General features: G+C 42.1%; 4 protein-coding genes across 5 annotated transcripts; 3 read left to right on the top strand and 1 right to left on the bottom strand.

Moving 5' to 3' along the window:
• The first annotated feature begins 294 nt into the window (after positions 1-294).
• Positions 295-8,014, top strand: atxn3 (ataxin 3). The gene is made up of 11 exons (XM_076977851.1): positions 295-451; positions 1,816-1,980; positions 2,070-2,114; positions 3,019-3,104; positions 3,207-3,273; positions 3,747-3,834; positions 3,933-4,068; positions 4,383-4,546; positions 5,806-5,971; positions 6,120-6,175; positions 6,411-8,014. The coding sequence occupies exons 1-11, from the start codon at positions 428-430 to the stop codon at positions 6,446-6,448; spliced, it is 1,035 nt and encodes a 344-aa protein (XP_076833966.1). The 5' UTR covers positions 295-427; the 3' UTR covers positions 6,449-8,014.
• A 115-nt stretch (positions 8,015-8,129) lies between these two features.
• serpina10b (serpin peptidase inhibitor, clade A (alpha-1 antiproteinase, antitrypsin), member 10b) lies at positions 8,130-11,212 on the top strand. The gene is made up of 5 exons (XM_076977849.1): positions 8,130-8,333; positions 8,540-9,147; positions 9,336-9,609; positions 10,474-10,621; positions 10,795-11,212. Exons 2-5 carry the CDS (start codon positions 8,556-8,558, stop codon positions 10,981-10,983), a joined length of 1,203 nt encoding a protein of 400 aa, XP_076833964.1. The 5' UTR covers positions 8,130-8,333; positions 8,540-8,555; the 3' UTR covers positions 10,984-11,212.
• Positions 11,213-11,319: 107 nt separating this feature from the next.
• ddx24 (DEAD (Asp-Glu-Ala-Asp) box helicase 24) lies at positions 11,320-16,194 on the top strand. The gene is made up of 9 exons (XM_076977842.1): positions 11,320-11,470; positions 11,743-12,600; positions 13,283-13,837; positions 13,928-14,081; positions 14,251-14,763; positions 15,072-15,147; positions 15,251-15,439; positions 15,565-15,694; positions 15,797-16,194. The coding sequence occupies exons 2-9, from the start codon at positions 11,751-11,753 to the stop codon at positions 16,033-16,035; spliced, it is 2,706 nt and encodes a 901-aa protein (XP_076833957.1). The 5' UTR covers positions 11,320-11,470; positions 11,743-11,750; the 3' UTR covers positions 16,036-16,194.
• Positions 15,905-18,052, bottom strand: LOC143480265 (ubiquitin thioesterase OTUB2-like). Of its 2 annotated transcripts, none has more exons than XM_076977853.1 (6): positions 17,893-18,052; positions 17,296-17,379; positions 17,057-17,175; positions 16,869-16,953; positions 16,555-16,746; positions 15,905-16,471 (listed from the first exon to the last, which is right to left on the bottom strand). In XM_076977853.1, exons 1-6 carry the CDS (start codon positions 17,989-17,991, stop codon positions 16,268-16,270), a joined length of 783 nt encoding a protein of 260 aa, XP_076833968.1. In that variant the 5' UTR covers positions 17,992-18,052; the 3' UTR covers positions 15,905-16,267. The 2 variants fall into 2 exon arrangements, with proteins under 2 accessions (XP_076833968.1, XP_076833969.1); XM_076977854.1 differs by having other exon boundaries at positions 17,296-17,384; positions 17,893-18,029.
• Between the last annotated feature and the right edge of the window lie 78 nt (positions 18,053-18,130).

An 18,130-nucleotide genomic window follows, 5' to 3' on the forward strand; every position in this document is an offset into this window, starting at 1 on the left:
TGACTATTATTGCGAGTGCGTATAGCGCCATCTGCTGGATTTAAAAGGACGAGGCTGCAGGCGGTAGGCTGAGTGTCGAGGGCGAGTCTGTAGGTTCCGACCAGATACACGGTCTCTGGTTACGACCTACACAAGCAGGACCACCGTTTGAACACTTGACAATGTTGTTGTTCAAGTGCTGCTTATTAACTCCCTAAACAACTTTTGAGCTTAAGCACAGTGTTATAGTTAACTATAACTCTTATTCACAATCCCTTTTATTACAACAGATATACATGTATTGGGCTTTTATTGCTTTGTTTATAATTAGGTCAACAACAACGCATTGCTCTTCGGCGGTGTTGAACGCTGCACGTACCACGTGACAGGCAGGCAGCATGGGGTCAAAGTTCAGCGGTAGCTATGACGCCCCATAGGCACTTCAAACATGGAGTCTATCTTCCACGAAAAAGTGAGTTCTGCTGTTGTTTTCTTTGTTTTTTTAATAAAAACCATTTACAATTAACTTAAAATTGCATTACAGTTAAGTAATATGTTACTTATAAGTGTATATCAGGCCCCTTTAGCTAGCAACTCGGTGGCTACGTTATTAACTGGCTGGTTAGCTTAGCTGGGTTGATAACTCGCTATAAAACATAAACATGGAGGTTTTTGACGCGCATGTCGCTCCGTGTGTCTCTGGACGCTGTTCGCCGTTTGGACGCGAGTTTGTTCGGCTTGGTTCGGCGGCGAGGCCGAGGTGGTCGGTTCTCCAGCCAGCTAAGCTCCAGTAGTTCCTGTTTGAAACATAACTAGCTAACTGGGAAGCTAAGCTGCGCTGGTCGGCTACATATCTGGAAGAACCGGTTCTGAGACTGGGTTAACTGTCTCACTGAGCAGAACCACCCGAACCGTTGAACTGGGCTGTATATGTACCTCGAGATGCGTCCTAGATTGATATTTAAGTTTTGTGTCATTTCCAGACATGATGTTTTGAGCTACAGTTTTGTTAGTTTTCACAATCTAAATATGTCAACTCTTCACTGGATTGCTAGCCAACACTCTCGATTCTGTCAGGTGGACGGATCCAACTGTCCAACTGCCTACTGGTTCTGTATGGTTTATCACACATACACAGGATGTATATATTAGATTAGATACCGACAGAGGGAGCCCGAATGAAGCCTCATAAAGTATATGATGGATACACCAAATGAACTGTTTTTGCCAATTTATTCACTGACCAAATAAATATTGGCACCCCAAACACCAACGATTTGGGTCCAGTCGATCGTTTGGAATATTAAATGTAGTTGCTCACATTTTCACTGGCTATGTAAACCATATGGGATTAACCACAGGTATGAGCACTTGTGTTTCTTTTTGTACGCCACCCTGTTACTTGTATTCAGTGTTCAGTTTTCATCAGTCATCTATATTTTTTTGTGGCAGGCAACTCTCAACCCAGCAGTAACACAGATACATTGAGAAACTCCTGCAAAGCTGCAAAGATTCATTCACTGGTGACAGTGCAATACTACAAATGCCACAGCCATGTCAGTGTGACTGCTACGATCGGTCCACCACTGCAGTGTAATCCATCAGCGATCCTATAGCCAAAACATGGTGATGAACAAGGTGGCTCACTAATTGTACACGGCAGCAGATGAGCTTCTCTGTAATTGTGCTATAAAATGCACATATAAGATACTGTAGGTGTTCCTCACAAAGTGGCCTGCAAAACGTAAAAGTAGGAAAACCATGTACAATATCTCCACACCTACTGCTTGATGTCCGTGGACGTGGTGTTTAAACAAGTTTGTCCGTTAATTACAGCAAGAGGGCTCTTTATGTGCCCAGCACTGCCTCAATAATCTACTCCAGGGGGAATACTTCACTCCAGTTGAGCTGTCGTCCATCGCACAGCAGCTAGACGAAGAGGAGAGGATGAGGATGGCGGAGGGGGGAGTGCTGAGTGAGGAGTACAGGACGTTTCTGGAGGTGAGCAGGATGAGGGGTGTGTGGGGCTCTGTGTTTTGAGGAAGGGTCTTAAATGTCCTAACTGTGTTGCTGTTCCATCTTTATTTTAGCAACCATCTGGGAACATGGACGACAGCGGTTTCTTTTCCATTCAAGTGAGGGATTTTATGTTTTACGCACTTGTCACAATTTGTGTATCAACGATTTTAAAAAGTAGGCTTGTTACCGTTGACAACTATTAGATGTCATTCCATGTCATGTCCTTGAAACTTGCAGTTTCGCTGAAAGTGTTGCCAGACACTTTTTCATTTATCTTTTGATTTGTTTATTAGTTTTAAACATGCATTTGTAAGAGTGAAGTTTGGCTTAGTGGCATTTCTAGTGCAGTTTAAAGGCCAGAAAAGAAACAACAAAAACTTGAAATAAAACCTTTCAGTTCCAGACCTTGAATATTAAACACCACAGCCTTTGTTCTTGTATAAATATATTTATTTAAAAATATATATATCATTTGATAAATATGAGATGATATATTTTTCCCATTGGTGCCCTCACCTGGATAACACTTACAATTACAGGTAAAAGTATACAATATTTGACATGGAATACAAATCATAGTAATATATAATTTTTCATTACCATTTACATTTTTTAATCAAAACCAATTATTTCTACTCTTATCTGAAATGAGAAGGCTTCTAAAACATTTCAATTATAAGGAAATAATAAATTAAAACTGGCTGGTTTGTTTGTTCATCTGAGCTTTCTACACCACTACAGCTGAGTGTTGTCCATCTCACCCATGAAGAGATGAACACGCAACATTGGGCTGAGCTCTTCTGCTTTTGTTCCTTTATCTACGTTTCTTTGGGCTGTTCTACATATGCACCTTTTTTTGTATTCAGTGATCATTTTAGCAAAGAAGTGCCTAAAGAGTGACTTTGCATTTTTTGAAGGGGATTTGCGATGACATACACACACAATGTAAAATAAATATTTTCCTATGAGAAACCTGTGGAAGGAGTGAACCGCTGCTGTGGTGTTGTGTCTCCATATCAGGTGATCAGTAATGCCCTAGGAGTGTGGGGTTTGGAGCCACTCCTCTTCAACAGCCGCGAATACCAGCGCCTCATGATCGACCCTGTGTAAGTCCTTTATGTGTTTATAATAAATCAGAATTACCGCACTAATATTCTGCTTGTAATACATAATAATTCTTATCAAGAACAATTTCATTGTGGTTTCAGAAATGAAAAAGCCTTTATATGTAACTACAAAGAGCATTGGTTTACAGTACGAAAGCTTGGGCAGCAGGTATGATTTCTGAATGTGGGTTTTTGCATAAGTGAGCTTGAGCATGAGTAATAACAGTTAAAATAAAGAAATAATAATGATGCTGATGATGATTATAGTGATAATATTGTTTCTTAGTAAGATGGTATTTGCTATTTGGCCATATACTTATGGTTTATCTAGTGGTGTGACTCCTATACAACTCACACATTTAAATGCAATTGATTTAAAACATTTTGCTGAAAGTAATCTGTCATTGTTCCATTTATGACTAAGTATAGTACTAAAACACTAATTCTCACTGTTCTGTTTCAAACAACCTGTTTATATATGTATACATGATCTGCTTTACAAACTATACATATAGTTTTACATATATACATGGACAAGATTGGCAACAGATTTTGGGCTCAAGTTTTAAAATTGTATCGTTGTTGAACAAAGTAGAAGTGAAATCTCATGCTGTTATGTCTGTTTTTCCTTACTTTCTGTAGTGGTTTAATTTGAATTCATTATTAACGGGACCAGAGCTAATATCAGATACATATCTGGCTCTTTTCCTTGCACAGTTACAGCAAGAAGGTAAAAAAAAAATTTCCTGACTAGTAGCATTTTTAGTGGAAATACCTCAGTGTGCCCGGGTGTGTGTTGTCTTCATTACGGGTGTGTCTTGTCTTCAGGATATTCCATTTTTGTGATCCGAGGGAACTTGCCCGATTGTGAAGCAGATCAGATTTTGCGCATCATGAGAGTGGAGCAGCAACACCGACCAAAACTCATTGGAGAGGACGAGGCTCAGGGCAGCAGTGGCCAAAGGCAGGAGTCCCACGTCCAGCACTGTCCACACCGTGCTAATGACACATTAAATACCAGCTGAACACAATGGCTACAGTTGCTTTGCTGTGCCAGTGTGCTCCAAGACACACCTGCAATAAATTGCCTCAAAATTCCTCTTCATGTTGAAAGTAACATTGCCTGCCATTTCTTTAATCTGCAGTGCTGTTATGAGAGAGACGGTTGTGTTGTATTGGACTATTTGTTGACAGTGTGTTGACAGTAACACACCAAGAACTGGAAGAACATGGCTGGCTCTGTGCTTTATTTTACCCATGACCTCTCTTGCTTCCCAGGACCACAGTGCAGCACACGTCGGAGACCAGACATGGTGTGGAGGAGGGTGTGGTGGACGAGGATGAGGAGGAGCTGAGGAAGGCTCTGGCTCTGAGCAGACAGGACATGGAGGTGGAGGATGAAGAGGCAGACCTGCGCAGGGCCATACAGCTCAGTATGCAGGGTAAGAAACCCGCAGACTAATCCATCAGGACATGTGGCCACATCACACAGTGAATCTGGTTAGCCAGCCACTATTCTGTAGCTTTCAGACATTCTTGGATATATGTGGTCCTTTTAAATGTGCTCAAGCCCACACATAGTGATGCTTGCAACCCCATGGACTGTATTAGCTGTATAATTGTGTGGTTTACACTCACTGGCCACTTTATTAGGTTCACCTGTCCAACTGCTTGTTAATGCAAATGTCAAATCAGCCAATCGTATGGCAGCAACTCAATGCATTTAGGCATGTAGATGTGGGCAAGGCGATCTGCTGCAGTTCAAACTGAGCATCAGAATGGGGAAGAAAGGTGATTTAAGTGACTTTGAACGTGGCATGGTTGTTAATGCCAGATAGGCTGGTCTGAGTATTTCAGAAACTGCTGATCTACTGGGATTTTCACACACAACCATCTCTAAGGTTTACAAAGAATGGTCCGAAAAAGATAAAATATCCAATGAGCAGCAGTTCTGTGGATGCAATTGCCTTGTTTAGTTACTGTTGATAGAACAGCAACAGTAACTCAATTAACAACCCAGGTATCCAGAAGAGAAACTTTGAATGCACAACACGTCGAACCTTGAGGTGGATGGGCTACAGCAGCAGAAGACCACACCGGGTGCCACTCCTGTCAGCTAAGAACAGGAAACTGAGGCTACAATTCACACAGGTTTTTCAAAATTGGACAATAGAAGATTGGGAATACGTTGCCTGGTCTGATGAGTCTGATGAGATTTCTGCTGCGACATTCCGATTGAGCATCGTGTCAACACCACAGCCTACCTGAGTATTGTTGCTGACCATGTCCCTCCATTTATGACCATAGTGTACCCATCTTCTGATGGCTAGTTCCAGCAGGATAACGCGCCATATCATAAAAAGCAAATCATCTCGAACACAACAATGAGTTCACTGTACTCGAATGGCCTCCACAGTCACCAGATCTCAATCCAATAGAGCACCTTTGGGATGTGGTGGAACAGGAGATTCACATCATAGATGTGCAGCCGACAAATCTGCAGCAACTGCATGACAATCCTGTCAATATGGACCAGACTCTCTGAGGAATGTTTCTAGCACCTTGTTGAATCTTTGCTACGAAGCATTAAGGCAGTTCTGAAGGCAAAAGGGGGTCCAACCTTTGTATGAGTTGTACCTAATAAAGTGGCCGGTGAGTGTATATTCCAATACCAAAATAGGTCTTTTCCCCTTTACCTCAGGAGTTTCGGGGAGCGGCAACACTACAGGAAGCAAGGAGGCTGGTGAAAAATCCACCATGGCCCCAGCTACTGTAGAAGCTACCACAGGTGGCCCGTGTGAGCACAGTCAGAGTGGGAGCCTCACAGCAGAGGAGCTCCGCAGGAGGAGACAGGCCTACTTTGACAGGCAAGACCTGTTATTTCCCACTCACACTCTGAGCACTGCAAACATGTTGCACCTCTAAAGAGGTATTGAGGGCTGACAGTACTGCACACGGTACTTGAGTTTTTATGCCTTGACCGGTTGCCTTCTTTTATCTTTCTCAACCAATCAGGCAGTCCCAACAGGCTCAGTCAACCCCTGCACATCAAAAGGACACAACAATTGCTGGTAAGGAATAACGCCAAATTCTGCTTCTTTTTTTATGCTGTTAGAGAGCTATGAAAAGACTGGAACCCGTTTCCATATTTAAGTAATTCTCATTTTTAATGATATCAAAGTTAAATGTGATCAAAACCAGATGTCATAATCATTCTCAAAGTGAGGCAAGAATGAGTCCAAGGGGTTTTAAACGGTTGGTTGGTTTGGTTTTAGTAATTGTTGAATTGTACTTTGCTGTTGCCAGGTGAAGAACAGGGCACTGGCTGTAAACGCAGCCAGTGAGGACACGTGGCCATCGACGTCTACAGCTCCACAGCTCTGATACCACTTACAAGCTGCCCTGTCCACCTCTTTTAAAACAAGAGCAGCTTCTTCCCTCTTTAAGCCATCGAGGTGTGGGAATGACCAGAAGGACCAGATTGCCACCCACCACTAACACACCACCCCTGTGGATCCACTCACCAGGCTGTCATACAAGCAGAGCAGAAAGAAAGTCCACATGAGCAAGTGTTCGAGCATTATCTGGCCCTTGAGTTGGTGCTTTTGCTTAGCTCCATAAAGTCAGGGCGGATGACCGAGGAGGGCTCAGTGGCACAGTACAGTCTTCCTCGCCTGCGCCCGCTACGGCCTTTTACCATGTCCCATGAATGTCATTCTCATCCCATTGATCTGTTTGTAGTTTGGACCTGGTGGAGGAGGAGGCATGTGTTTGGAGGCCACTGTGATGGTATAATTAGAAACACAGAGGGCGGATTCACACATGTCAACCGGGGGGGGGGATGGAAAGAACCAAATTCTTCTGTGGTGTGCAGAGGCTGTTTAGGACCACTAACTGTCTGTGCTTACTCGGTGCACCACAGGCTGTGTTGTCTTTGCCAGGGTTATTTATAAAGAGGGGATGTTTACTTGTGAATTCTGATGCAGTACCTGTATGACGTTGTGTGGCCGTAGGGATAGTTTTGAAAAGACTTGACTACCATTTCCTTAGTGTGGATTCGGTGACATAAAGGTGCATTGTAACCTTTTTATGTACATCTCATTAGGTAGGTGGGTGTGGAAATCAACTGACTAAAAAGTTGATTGATGGTCCTGCTCTAGTGTGTACAACTGAGTTTGAGCTCCGTCTTTCCTATATGAGAATCCCAGATTACTCTTGAGGTAGAGGCCATGACAATGGGCAGTATTTGCACTGCATGGATGTGTAGCTCTCGGTATAATTATTTTTGGCTACTGCTGTTCATTTGTGAGTGAGTGAGCGGTGGGTGAGTGTGTGTGTGGATGAGTGCGTGAATGAGGGGATGAGTGAGATCACATGGAAAACGTTTCTGTTGAGGGATCATTTTCTGTTGTCACTGGAATTTGAACATGCAGTGTATGGAATAAAACACGTAAATCGCATTGACCGGGCACTTAAGTTATGGCCCTACTTAACCATTTTCCTCCCAACGCAGTAAAGTTATACAGCTTTACTAAGTGTGTTTACAGGCATCCCTCTGCCGGTGCCCCTGTTATCTAGGAATGATGCTAACTGATTATTCCATATGGTGCAGCAGTCACCAGATGGTTTTGTAAGGGGTCATGTGTGTATGGTGGTAATGTAGACTACTACAAGATGTATGTCTTTTTCCCCCATAAAAAAATAATGAATTGTCCTTTCTAATAGACACCTGCTTTTCTCTTTCTTAAGTCATCGTTAAAACTGGCAGCCTTTTCCTGTTAGTACATACTCCAGCTCTTGGTTCTTTGCAGTACACTCTAAGTGATCATATTGCTCATGCACCCAATGATTATTTCATTTATTACTGTTGATTTTTTAACGCCTTGAAATAAAAGTTTTTTTTCCCTTCATTGAGCTCTTCTTTCTGTTTATTACAAAGAGATTTTTGTAAGTTTATTTTCATGCATCACAGTCACCTGATCGTTATTTTTATGTTTTTTTCAGTAGACAATAGTCTGTAACTGTTGTGAAATCACCTTTACACTTCACTGTTTATGTTTGAGTGATACGTCAACCGTTCCACTACATTTGCTTTGAACTAAATTGGTTGAACACAGATTTAGTTTGAGCATGTCACTGTTAATAGATAATCCTCACAGTACACTTGCACTTTGCCTCTCCAAATACAGAGAGCGAGCCTGAAGCACACTCTTGACTTGCCATCCGTCGGTAAGTTACAAAAACAACAGTGCTGTCTAAATGCTCTATTGTCTGTATGTTAAATCTGATCATTCAGGGTGTTGTATGGTTTCTTGTTTTTTTATGAGTCTCTTGATTTAATCCCTTGACATGGGTTGTATGGAAGTTTTATAAGCGACTTCAGTAGTGCAGATGCTGAGATTTTAACTTGCATTTTGTGTCTTGTGATCAAACAGCGATCGAGGCTTCATAATGCAGTTCAGAGTGCTCTACGTTCTGATATATGCTTCAACCTTCAAGTCCGCCATCCAAACTCAGGAACTCTATGCTCCGAACATCACTGATCTGACCTTCAAAAACACTGACTTTGCCTTGAACCTTTATAGAAAGATTTCAAGTCACCACGATAACAACATTTTCTTCTCGCCATTGAGCGTCTCCACAGCGTTCGCCAGCCTGTCTCTCGGAGCCAAAGGTGCGACTCTCAGCCAGATTTTGTCGGGTCTTAATCTGGACACACTAGCAAAGAATGGGCCGCCGGAGCTTGTTCCCCAGCTCTTCAGCCAGCTCCAGGGCAACACAACCCAGAACAAAGCACTACGACTCGAACAGGGGACGGCACTCTTCGTGGACCAGCGTTTCCAGGTAGAGAGGGCATTTAGTGATCAGATCATGAAATACTTCGATGCAGACATTGAGAATGTAGACTTTGGGCAGCCTGAAATCAGTAAGGAGACCATTAATAAGCATGTAAAGAAGAAGACGGGGGATAAAATAAAGGAGATGGTGACTAGCATTGATCCCCTGACCCAAATTATGCTGATCAGTACAATTTTCTTTCAGGGTGAGTATCATGCATGTTTAATCTAGACCACTCATATCACATCAAGCGATGTAATAGATAAATGATGGATTTTTCCATCAACTGGTTTGAAGTTGTTCTTAGGATAAAAAAAGTTAAATAAATCTGAACATACTGTATGCTCGTATGGAATGTGTAAATAAAATGAGATCATTCTTTTTAATATTAAGGCGCTTGGGAGCATCCGTTTGACTCAAACCTGACTCGCAACAGTCGTTTTTATGTGGACAAGTACAACATTGTCCAGGTTCCCATGATGTTCGTTATGGATAAGTTCTACATTGCCAGTGATGATGAACTTCGAGCAAAGGTGTTACGCCTGCCTTATCTGGGGGGTGCATCTATGCTCATTGTTCTGCCTGACAGCCATGCTGATTATACCACAATAGATGATGAGATAAATGCTGCAAGATTTCAAAGCTGGATCAAGAACATGGAAAAAATGTAAGTTTCATGGGTAATGTGTTTTTCAACTTTGTATTACTTTTTTATGCACCTTTAACCTAAAAGCTCATAAGTGATTAAATATATTATGTTAAATATGAAATAAGAGACAGGAATAAACAAACATGGTTCACTTTATTAGAAATGTCATACAGGATTATGACCCCTTATGTTATCTGAACCAAACAGTGTTCACATTAACCCCAAAACAAATACTGGATTACAACCCCTTATGCTCTCAGAATATATGGAATTAGAAAAATGTATTTGAGATTTTGATCCATGATGGCATAACTACTTTGTGTAATTAATTCAGATTTGTCCTCTGCATTAAATGCCTCAAGTCATTCCACCACATTCCAAAGGTTCTCTATTGGATTCAGATATGATCACTAGAGAGTCCATTAAAGTACTGTAAATTCATTGTCATGGCCAAGGATCCAGTGTGAAATTTGATTTGGCACATTATCATATTGGAAATATACATTATATATGGTGGCCATAAAGGGATGCCAATGGTTGGCAGCAGTACTGATGGACTGTGGCATTTAAACAGTGTTTGGTATTAGAGGGCCCAGAGTGTTCAAATAAAATATTAACCACACCTTTACACCACGACTATTGGCCTGAACTGGTGACATGGCACGTTGGGTCCATAGATTCATTGTGTTCATGTCAAATTGAGATTCATCTGTTCAGGCACTGTTTTTTTAATGCTTTCAGTGAGCCTATATGCACTGTAGTCTTACATCACAGTTTTTGGCTGACACCAATTAAACTTGATGCGGAGTCTCTAATACAAGACATAACCATTGCTGAACTGTAATATGCCACTCTGTCATTTGTTCTCTTTAATATTCAAAGAAAAGTGGAGGTGCATCTGCCCAAATTTAAGATGGAACACGTGTACTCCATGCACAAGATTCTCCCGGCCTTGGGTATTGAAAATGTCTTCAAGAATACAGCCAACCTCACAGGCATAAGCCAAGAAGTTGGTCTGAAAGTCTCAGAGGTTAGTGTACATTTTTACCTGTAACATAATGTTGTGGAAGAGTTGTGAGGACAAGAATATACCAATATCAGTTTAATACAATGAGCACAACCACGACTATGACGTCAATTAACTACAGATCTTGAGAGCAAGCATGATTGGGCGTCACATGTTGACTCTTGATTTATGAGCAGGTTCTGCACAAAGCGCTGATCGAGGTGGATGAGAGGGGCACCGTAGCTGCTGCCGCGACAACCGTGGGAATTATGGGATACTCCATGCCATTCACCTTCATTGTGGACAGGCCTTTCTTCTTTTTGATATACCACGAAGCAACTAACAGTCTTTTGTTTATGGGCAGGGTGATTGACCCCACTAAATGAAGTGAATCGGCCTCTGTGTGATTGAACACAATTTTCCCATGTTGACTGCTGTCTTTTCAGTGAACAAAATAATTTTGCCCTGTGTTTATATAATTGTTTTTATGCAGTATTATTGTATGTGATTTTCTATATGTATATGTATGAATCAGCAGTTTAAGCAACACTGTGTGTACAGACAGTAAAGACTTTCCTATGCATAACAAATAATAATAAATTGGCTTGCTCAACAGTGTTCTCCATGGTCAAAATTCTAAGCTTTACAACATGTATATATATATATACTTGTATGTGTGTGTGTGTGTGTGTATGGCAATTATATGGCAACGTACCGACGTATGGCAAGTCGAGACGGATCATTGGCGGGGGGGATTTATTTATTTGGCAACCTCGTACGTCGTCACGGCGGCGGCTGCTGCGTCCTCGTGGTGTGCGTGTGTACGAGGGGAAGATTACAGTAGCTGTAGCGTCTTTGTAAAGTCAAATTACCGTGAGTACGCGTTGTTGTATTCGTGATGTATTAAAAAAAGCAACATGTAATTAACTATTTATGACCGCGAGATAATCTAATGCGTGTGCTTAGCTATCATAACGACTAGCCTTAGTCTCTTACTTTAGCCAGCTAGCTCGTTTCAGGTTGTGACTGTTGTGTGAAGTGCACACGTGTGTTGTGGTAACTCGCACCAACAAACTAATGGTCTTTAAATCGAGTTTTATTGAGTTCCTATAACGTAATATAACTACAGCCATTATTTCTCGCAGAGGAAAAGATGAAGACCAAAAGATCTATGTCGAAGAAGCGCCTGGGGTCTGCTAAACGGGGGGTCGTGGTGAAGGGCGAGTGGAAGGCCGTGAAGATAGATCCCAGCATGTTTGCTGATGAGGCCATGGGGGAGCTGGTGTGTTTCGAGGAACTGACCGATTACTCCTTGGTTGAATCTCAGAAAGCAGCGAATATGGCCCAGATGTTGCAGGAAACGACGAGGAAAAAGAGAAATAAGAGAAAAGCCAGCGAGAGAGATCGTGAAGTGGAGATCTTTGAGGAAGAACAGGAAGTTGGAGAGCTGTCATCGGAGGATGATGATGAACAAGTGGATTATGAGGAGAAACCAGCCAAAAAGCAGAAAAAGAAGAAGAAGAAGAAACAGGTGATTGAGGCTAAGACCAAACATCTTAACAAAGACGAGCATGTAGAGTGTCTGGGATCCTTAGAAAGTTCTGCAACTTTGCTTGGAGCGAGAGATGATCAGACACCACAAGATTCTGAAGGAGCCACTGAGGTTACAATGGAGCAAACTTTAAAAACCAGCAGCAAGAAGGTGAAACGGAAATCGGCTGCAGAACAAACAGAGGCAGCTTCAGAGGTGGCAGAGGCCGATACCCAGTTAGTAGGCCCTGTTCATAAGTCTAAAAGGAAAGTGAAGAACTGGACTGACGCTGCCCTCTCTAACTCAGAAGGCCAGGACACAGATGTCTCGGCATGGAATAATCTGTTTGTACCTGACCCTGTTTTGAAGGCACTAAGTAAACTTGGATATTCTTCACCCACTCCAATTCAAGCTCTTGCTCTTCCTCCTGCTATTCGAGACCACATGGATATACTGGGCGCAGCAGAGACAGGTAACGTGATCAGCTCATCTGAGGCTCTCTGGGATTCCTACCTTTCTTGGGGTTTTTTTTTTCTCACCTAAACATTTTTCAAATCAGATCATACTTACAGTGCAATCCATAAGCAGGTTAGTAAAAAAATAATAAGCAGGCTGTAAAATCATGTAAAACCATATTTGTTATTTGTGCTCTATATTCCAACATAATTCATTTCTACTAAAACTGACTGCAGAATGCATATAAACACGCTTTTAATTCAGGTGTTTTAACTAGTATTCAGATTAAAATATATATAGTCAATAATATAGTGTAAATGTCCTTAAGTGAAGGATGACCTTGTGTATTTAAACCATATATTGTTTCATTTTATTTCAAATTCAGGGTCCTGAATGGCACAGCAAAATAATTTTTACTGTCCCTTTATTTAGGAAATGTACTGTATTTCTTAACTGAATATGTTTTCTTGCTGAGTTTAATGGGCTAACTGAGGTTCTCAGATCTTGCCAAAACCTTATCACATGGTTTCATAATGTGTGCCCTCTCCCCCTCATATTTCTCAACCTTCAACTGTGTTCATTATAGTTATCTATTATACAAGATGTAATACATTTTCTTTTTGTACTAAATATATTCTAGTGACACTGAATCAGTTTGAATATGAATTCATGCAAAGCTCTTTGTCTTTGCTCCACAGGAAGTGGAAAGACACTGTCTTTTGGAATTCCAATGATCCACACCATATTAGAGTGGAAAAAGAGCTGTAACTGTAAGCTTACAGGTACAGAACTCAAACCTGATTCTGTGACACAAGTGGAGAGCATTTATTTGTCTCCAGTCACTAACTCAAAGGCCAGTGACTCTGATGCAGATATATCCACAAAAAAGGGGGATGTGTCTGGTGAGATGTCTGATGGGACGGGTGGGGAGACAGCTGACAAAGACAACAAGGTGAAAGACTCCAGTGCACATAAGAATGAAAAAATGGATGATGAAGATATCATAGAGGAGACACCAGAGGACGGAGACAGTGCGGATCCTGAAAAAGAGATCGAGGAGGAAGGCGGTGACTGTGGTTCTCCTGACGCTGATGAAAACCAGGATGGCGACGGTGTAACAGGTGCAGAGGAAGGGCGAGGAGGAGGAGGAGTGGACAGTGAGAAGCAGCCTCTGCTTGGCCTTGTTCTGACCCCTACCAGAGAGTTAGCAGTTCAAGTCAAGCATCACATTGATGCTGTCGCCCAATTCACAGGTCTGTACCGTCAATGTACAATTCAACGTGGTTGACAGAATGGTTTGACCGATACCCAATAATTGTGCTGATAATTAAATGTTTGAACAGGCATAAGAACGGCTATTGTGGTGGGCGGCATGGCACCACAGAAGCAGGACAGGATACTGAAGCGCCGGCCAGAAATAGTCATAGCGACACCCGGGCGTCTGTGGGAGATGGTTCAGGAGAAGCACCTTCATCTGCGGAACCTGAGGCAACTCCGGTAATGCTGCACGGCACTGAAGCAGATGTATTCATATATTTTGATTAGTTTAAATTATTTTATGTTAGTGTTTTATATGAAACGTTCAGTATGTGATGTTTCATTCTGTTTTGCATTAGTTTAAAATGCAGACAGTACTCATTACAATGTGCTGTTTTGACCTCCTCAGGTGTCTGGTCATTGACGAAGCTGACCGCATGGTGGAGAAAGGCCATTTTGCCGAGCTCGAGAACCTGCTGGAGCTGCTCAACACGTCGCAATTCAACCCAAAGAGGCAGACCTTCGTGTTCTCCGCAACGCTGACCATGATGCACAGCCTGCCCTCCCGTCTGCTGCGTAAGAAAAGCCAGAAGATGGAGCAGCGCAGCAAGTTGGAGCTCCTCATGGAGAAAGTGGGGATAAAGGCCAAGCCCAAAGTCATCGACCTCACCCGCAAGGAGGCCACGGTGGAGACGCTCACGGAGACCAGGATCCTCTGCGAGAAGGAGGAGAAGGACTTCTACCTCTACTACTTCCTGCTGCAGTATCCTGGGCGCACCATGGTGTTTGCCAACAGTATCGACTGCATAAAGAGGCTGACTTCACTGTTGACCATTATGGACTGCAACCCACTGCCACTGCATGCCAATATGCATCAAAAACAGCGGCTGAAGAATCTAGAGAGATTTGCAGAGAGAGAGAGGTAAAGGAAGAACATGCAGTTCTCCGTGTTTCCCATTTCACCCAATCCTCAATCCCGTCCAAATATATATGGCTCATATTTAGCTTTTCCAGGCAGCTGATGCACAGATGTATTACGGCTAACGGGGTGGTTTGGATGCCAATTGTTTGTGACCAATTTGACAAAATGATAATGGATTCTAAATTCTAAAAAGATTTGATAATGGTTATTATTGATCAAAGGTTTTTACCATTCCTAAGTTTGCATGTAACTCGTGCTGGCATTTTGGCATGGTGAACGTTCTCATTTAGATAACGTATTTTAAACAGCTGCGTCCTCCTTACTACGGATGTTGCTGCCCGAGGACTTGACATTCCAAATGTTCAGCATGTCATCCACTATCAGGTAACGTCATTAATCTGATGTCCTTTCAAATAGATGTTATACGTCATTTGATCTGTTCGAAATGATGGGTCGTGTCTTATCCGTGTTTTTCATTTTGGAAAAGGTGCCAAGGACATCCGAGACATATGTCCATCGCAGTGGGCGTACAGCTCGGGCTGCCAAAGAGGGCCTCAGCCTGCTCCTGGTTGGACCGGATGATCTGATGAACTACAAGAAGATCTACAGGACTCTAGGGAAGGATGAGGACCTTCCCTTCTTCCCTGTTCAGAACAAATGCATGGCGGCTATTAAGGTACAACAAATACCGTAAACCTTAATGACAAACATCCAGTCTCGTTGAGGTTTCAGACCCAGGACTGTCTGCGCCTCATCACGTTGTCATTTTAATAGATCAGTGTTCATTGGCCATTTGTGTAGGAGCGTGTTGATGTGGCCAGGAAGATAGAAAAAATGGAATACCACCACAGTCGACAGAAGCAGCATAACTCTTGGTTCAGGCAAGCAGCAGAAGACATGGACATAGACCTGGATGACGACTTGCTTTTGGGTTAGTCGTGCTCATTTATAAGACTATCACAGCACATTAGCAATATACTGAGATTGGAAATAAGAGTAATTTACTATAAAGTGATTCTTTGATTTGTTGCAGGAGGTGGCAGAAATGAGGATGAGGACGACCGAGAGCAGCAGAAGCTCGTGAAAGTCCTGAAGAAACAGCTGAAACATCTGCTCTGTCAGCCGGTTTTCAAACCTCACATGAAGACTAGATACCCTACTCAGATGGGCAAGCTTCAGCTTCCACAGCTGCCCCTGGCCAACGAAACAGCTCTCATCAGTGTGAGCAAACAACAACAGAAAACCAAACAGAGGCAGAAGAGGAATCAGTAGCATCAGCTGTAGTTATTTTAGAAGCAAATGATATAATGGACTTGCAAAATATCAAGTGGAATTTTTTTATGGTTCCATATGAAATCAGTGTGAAGTGTCTTAACAAAACTTTACAGTGGGCAATTGTTCTCAAACACACAAATATATATTATATATACATTTCTTTTTGCAATAGTCTTTGATCTGTGGTCAGTGTTCATCAGCATTCCTCCTCACTTTGCCTAAGCACTTGTCAGTGATCTCTGTGGTTGTACAGAATGTCATAGTGAAATGTCTTGTAGAGAAGGTACACTGAAGGGTTTGATCCTCCTGTGATGTGGTGTACAAGATGGCCGTCACTGCCGTCCACAGATATAATACACAGACTAACGTCCAGCGCTTGAGACAGAGCCAGGATGTCCACATGGTCACTCTCCATGCCCATGACTTCAACTTCCTGTGAAACCAAAGTATTGCTTGTTAGTGCATGAAAACATGATGCTCACCTTATTTCGGCAACAGGCAGAATAATGAGCCAACCTGTGTACAGTAAGCTCTTAAACTGGGGGCCTCCACAAAGTGCTGGAAGAAACCGGCGTGGTTCTGCAAGTGTGCCGAGGTGAAGAGCCTGAGGTACCTCACCATGCTGTCTGAGGTTGCCTGATCATTAAAGAGCCCCAGAAGAGTCTCCTCACAGACATCTGATTTAAGTTGATCCAATACACTGAGAAACTTGGAACAATAGCAGTTTTTGGTTTATGTTGTAGTCTTGTATGTCACAATATTTAAATCACAACCATGCATATCAAGTTGCACTGTGGCTTCCGACAGTTGTGGTGCACAAGCGTACTTACAGTAGTAAGGGAGTCTTTAAAGGTACTTTCATCAAACCCTGCAGTTAAAATCTCTTGTTGACTTCTTATCAGTTTGTCCTTAAATCTGACAAATGGAACACATTTCACACACACTGAGCTCATTAAACAGTTATACATGTCAAATTTCAAGGAAAATGTGTTGCAGTAACCATTGAATACTCAAGTACATTTGCAGATCACTTTCATTGCTCAGCAGTGTTTCTAGAAGTCTGAAGCACAATGCCCTGTAAAAGCAGTTTCCATCTCCTTTTACTCTGCGAATATATTCAAACCCATGGCAGTCGTCCTACACGAAAGAAAGTAGTTAAGTTGACATGAAACAACTACCATTCCTTATAAGTTTTACATTCATTTTTTGTGCTTTCTAAAATCTACAAACTCTGTATTTAAGAGAGGGACTTCTTACCTGAAGTTTGTTGGGAGCTCCTGTCTCTTCCAATAACGGAGGTGAAATAGACTCTTTAATTGAGATTAATTTGGACTCATCCATCTGAACTAATGGGTGCACAAGTCAGACATCAGATTAAATATCGCTTTGATAATGATGCAAATTATTTTATCATTGCAATTCTTGATCTTGCACATCTACGTTCTGCAGACACCATATAAAACGCCCTGTACGAACATTTAGTGGTTGATTCTGAACGTTTCTTGCTGCATTTTTAAGTGGCTCACCAATCTCAACCCAGCAAGGTCGTGTAAACTCTCACCAACACTGCGGTCTTTACCAGCACATCATGCCTCTGCTATGGTAGTGTGTTAAAATGGTTTAAGTTTCCTGTTGTACCTAATGAAATGGCCAATGCGAGTAGGTAGGCTGCAAGATATGTCTAATTACGCCAAGCTAATGAAGGTATGATGTGCACATGAATGCAACTTTTTCAAAAGCCATTTATCCTCTTTAAACAAACGTTATTTTTCACTACATGACTCCATACGTCTGTGAAAGAATACGTTGCACGCATACTGCTCATAAAATGTTACTCTCGTATTTTATTTTTACCGTTTTTGTGTTCAGGAAACCCAGGATGAGATTTGACTGAAGGTCGGCGCACAGACAGCAGGTTAAAGTGTAGCTAGTTTTAATACGAGCGAACAACATTCCGCAATATTTGCTCTGTATTTTGCGCAGTTTTCCCACTTGTCGAATACCGGAAACGGCGTTTAAAGAGACAGTGTCGGTTTCTGAGGGTGATTTAAAGTGACAGCGTTAAAACATGAGCCACGTTCTCTCATTTTTA

This window comes from Brachyhypopomus gauderio, chromosome 17 (genome assembly GCF_052324685.1).
Source record: "Brachyhypopomus gauderio isolate BG-103 chromosome 17, BGAUD_0.2, whole genome shotgun sequence".
NCBI lineage: Eukaryota > Metazoa > Chordata > Actinopteri > Gymnotiformes > Hypopomidae > Brachyhypopomus > Brachyhypopomus gauderio.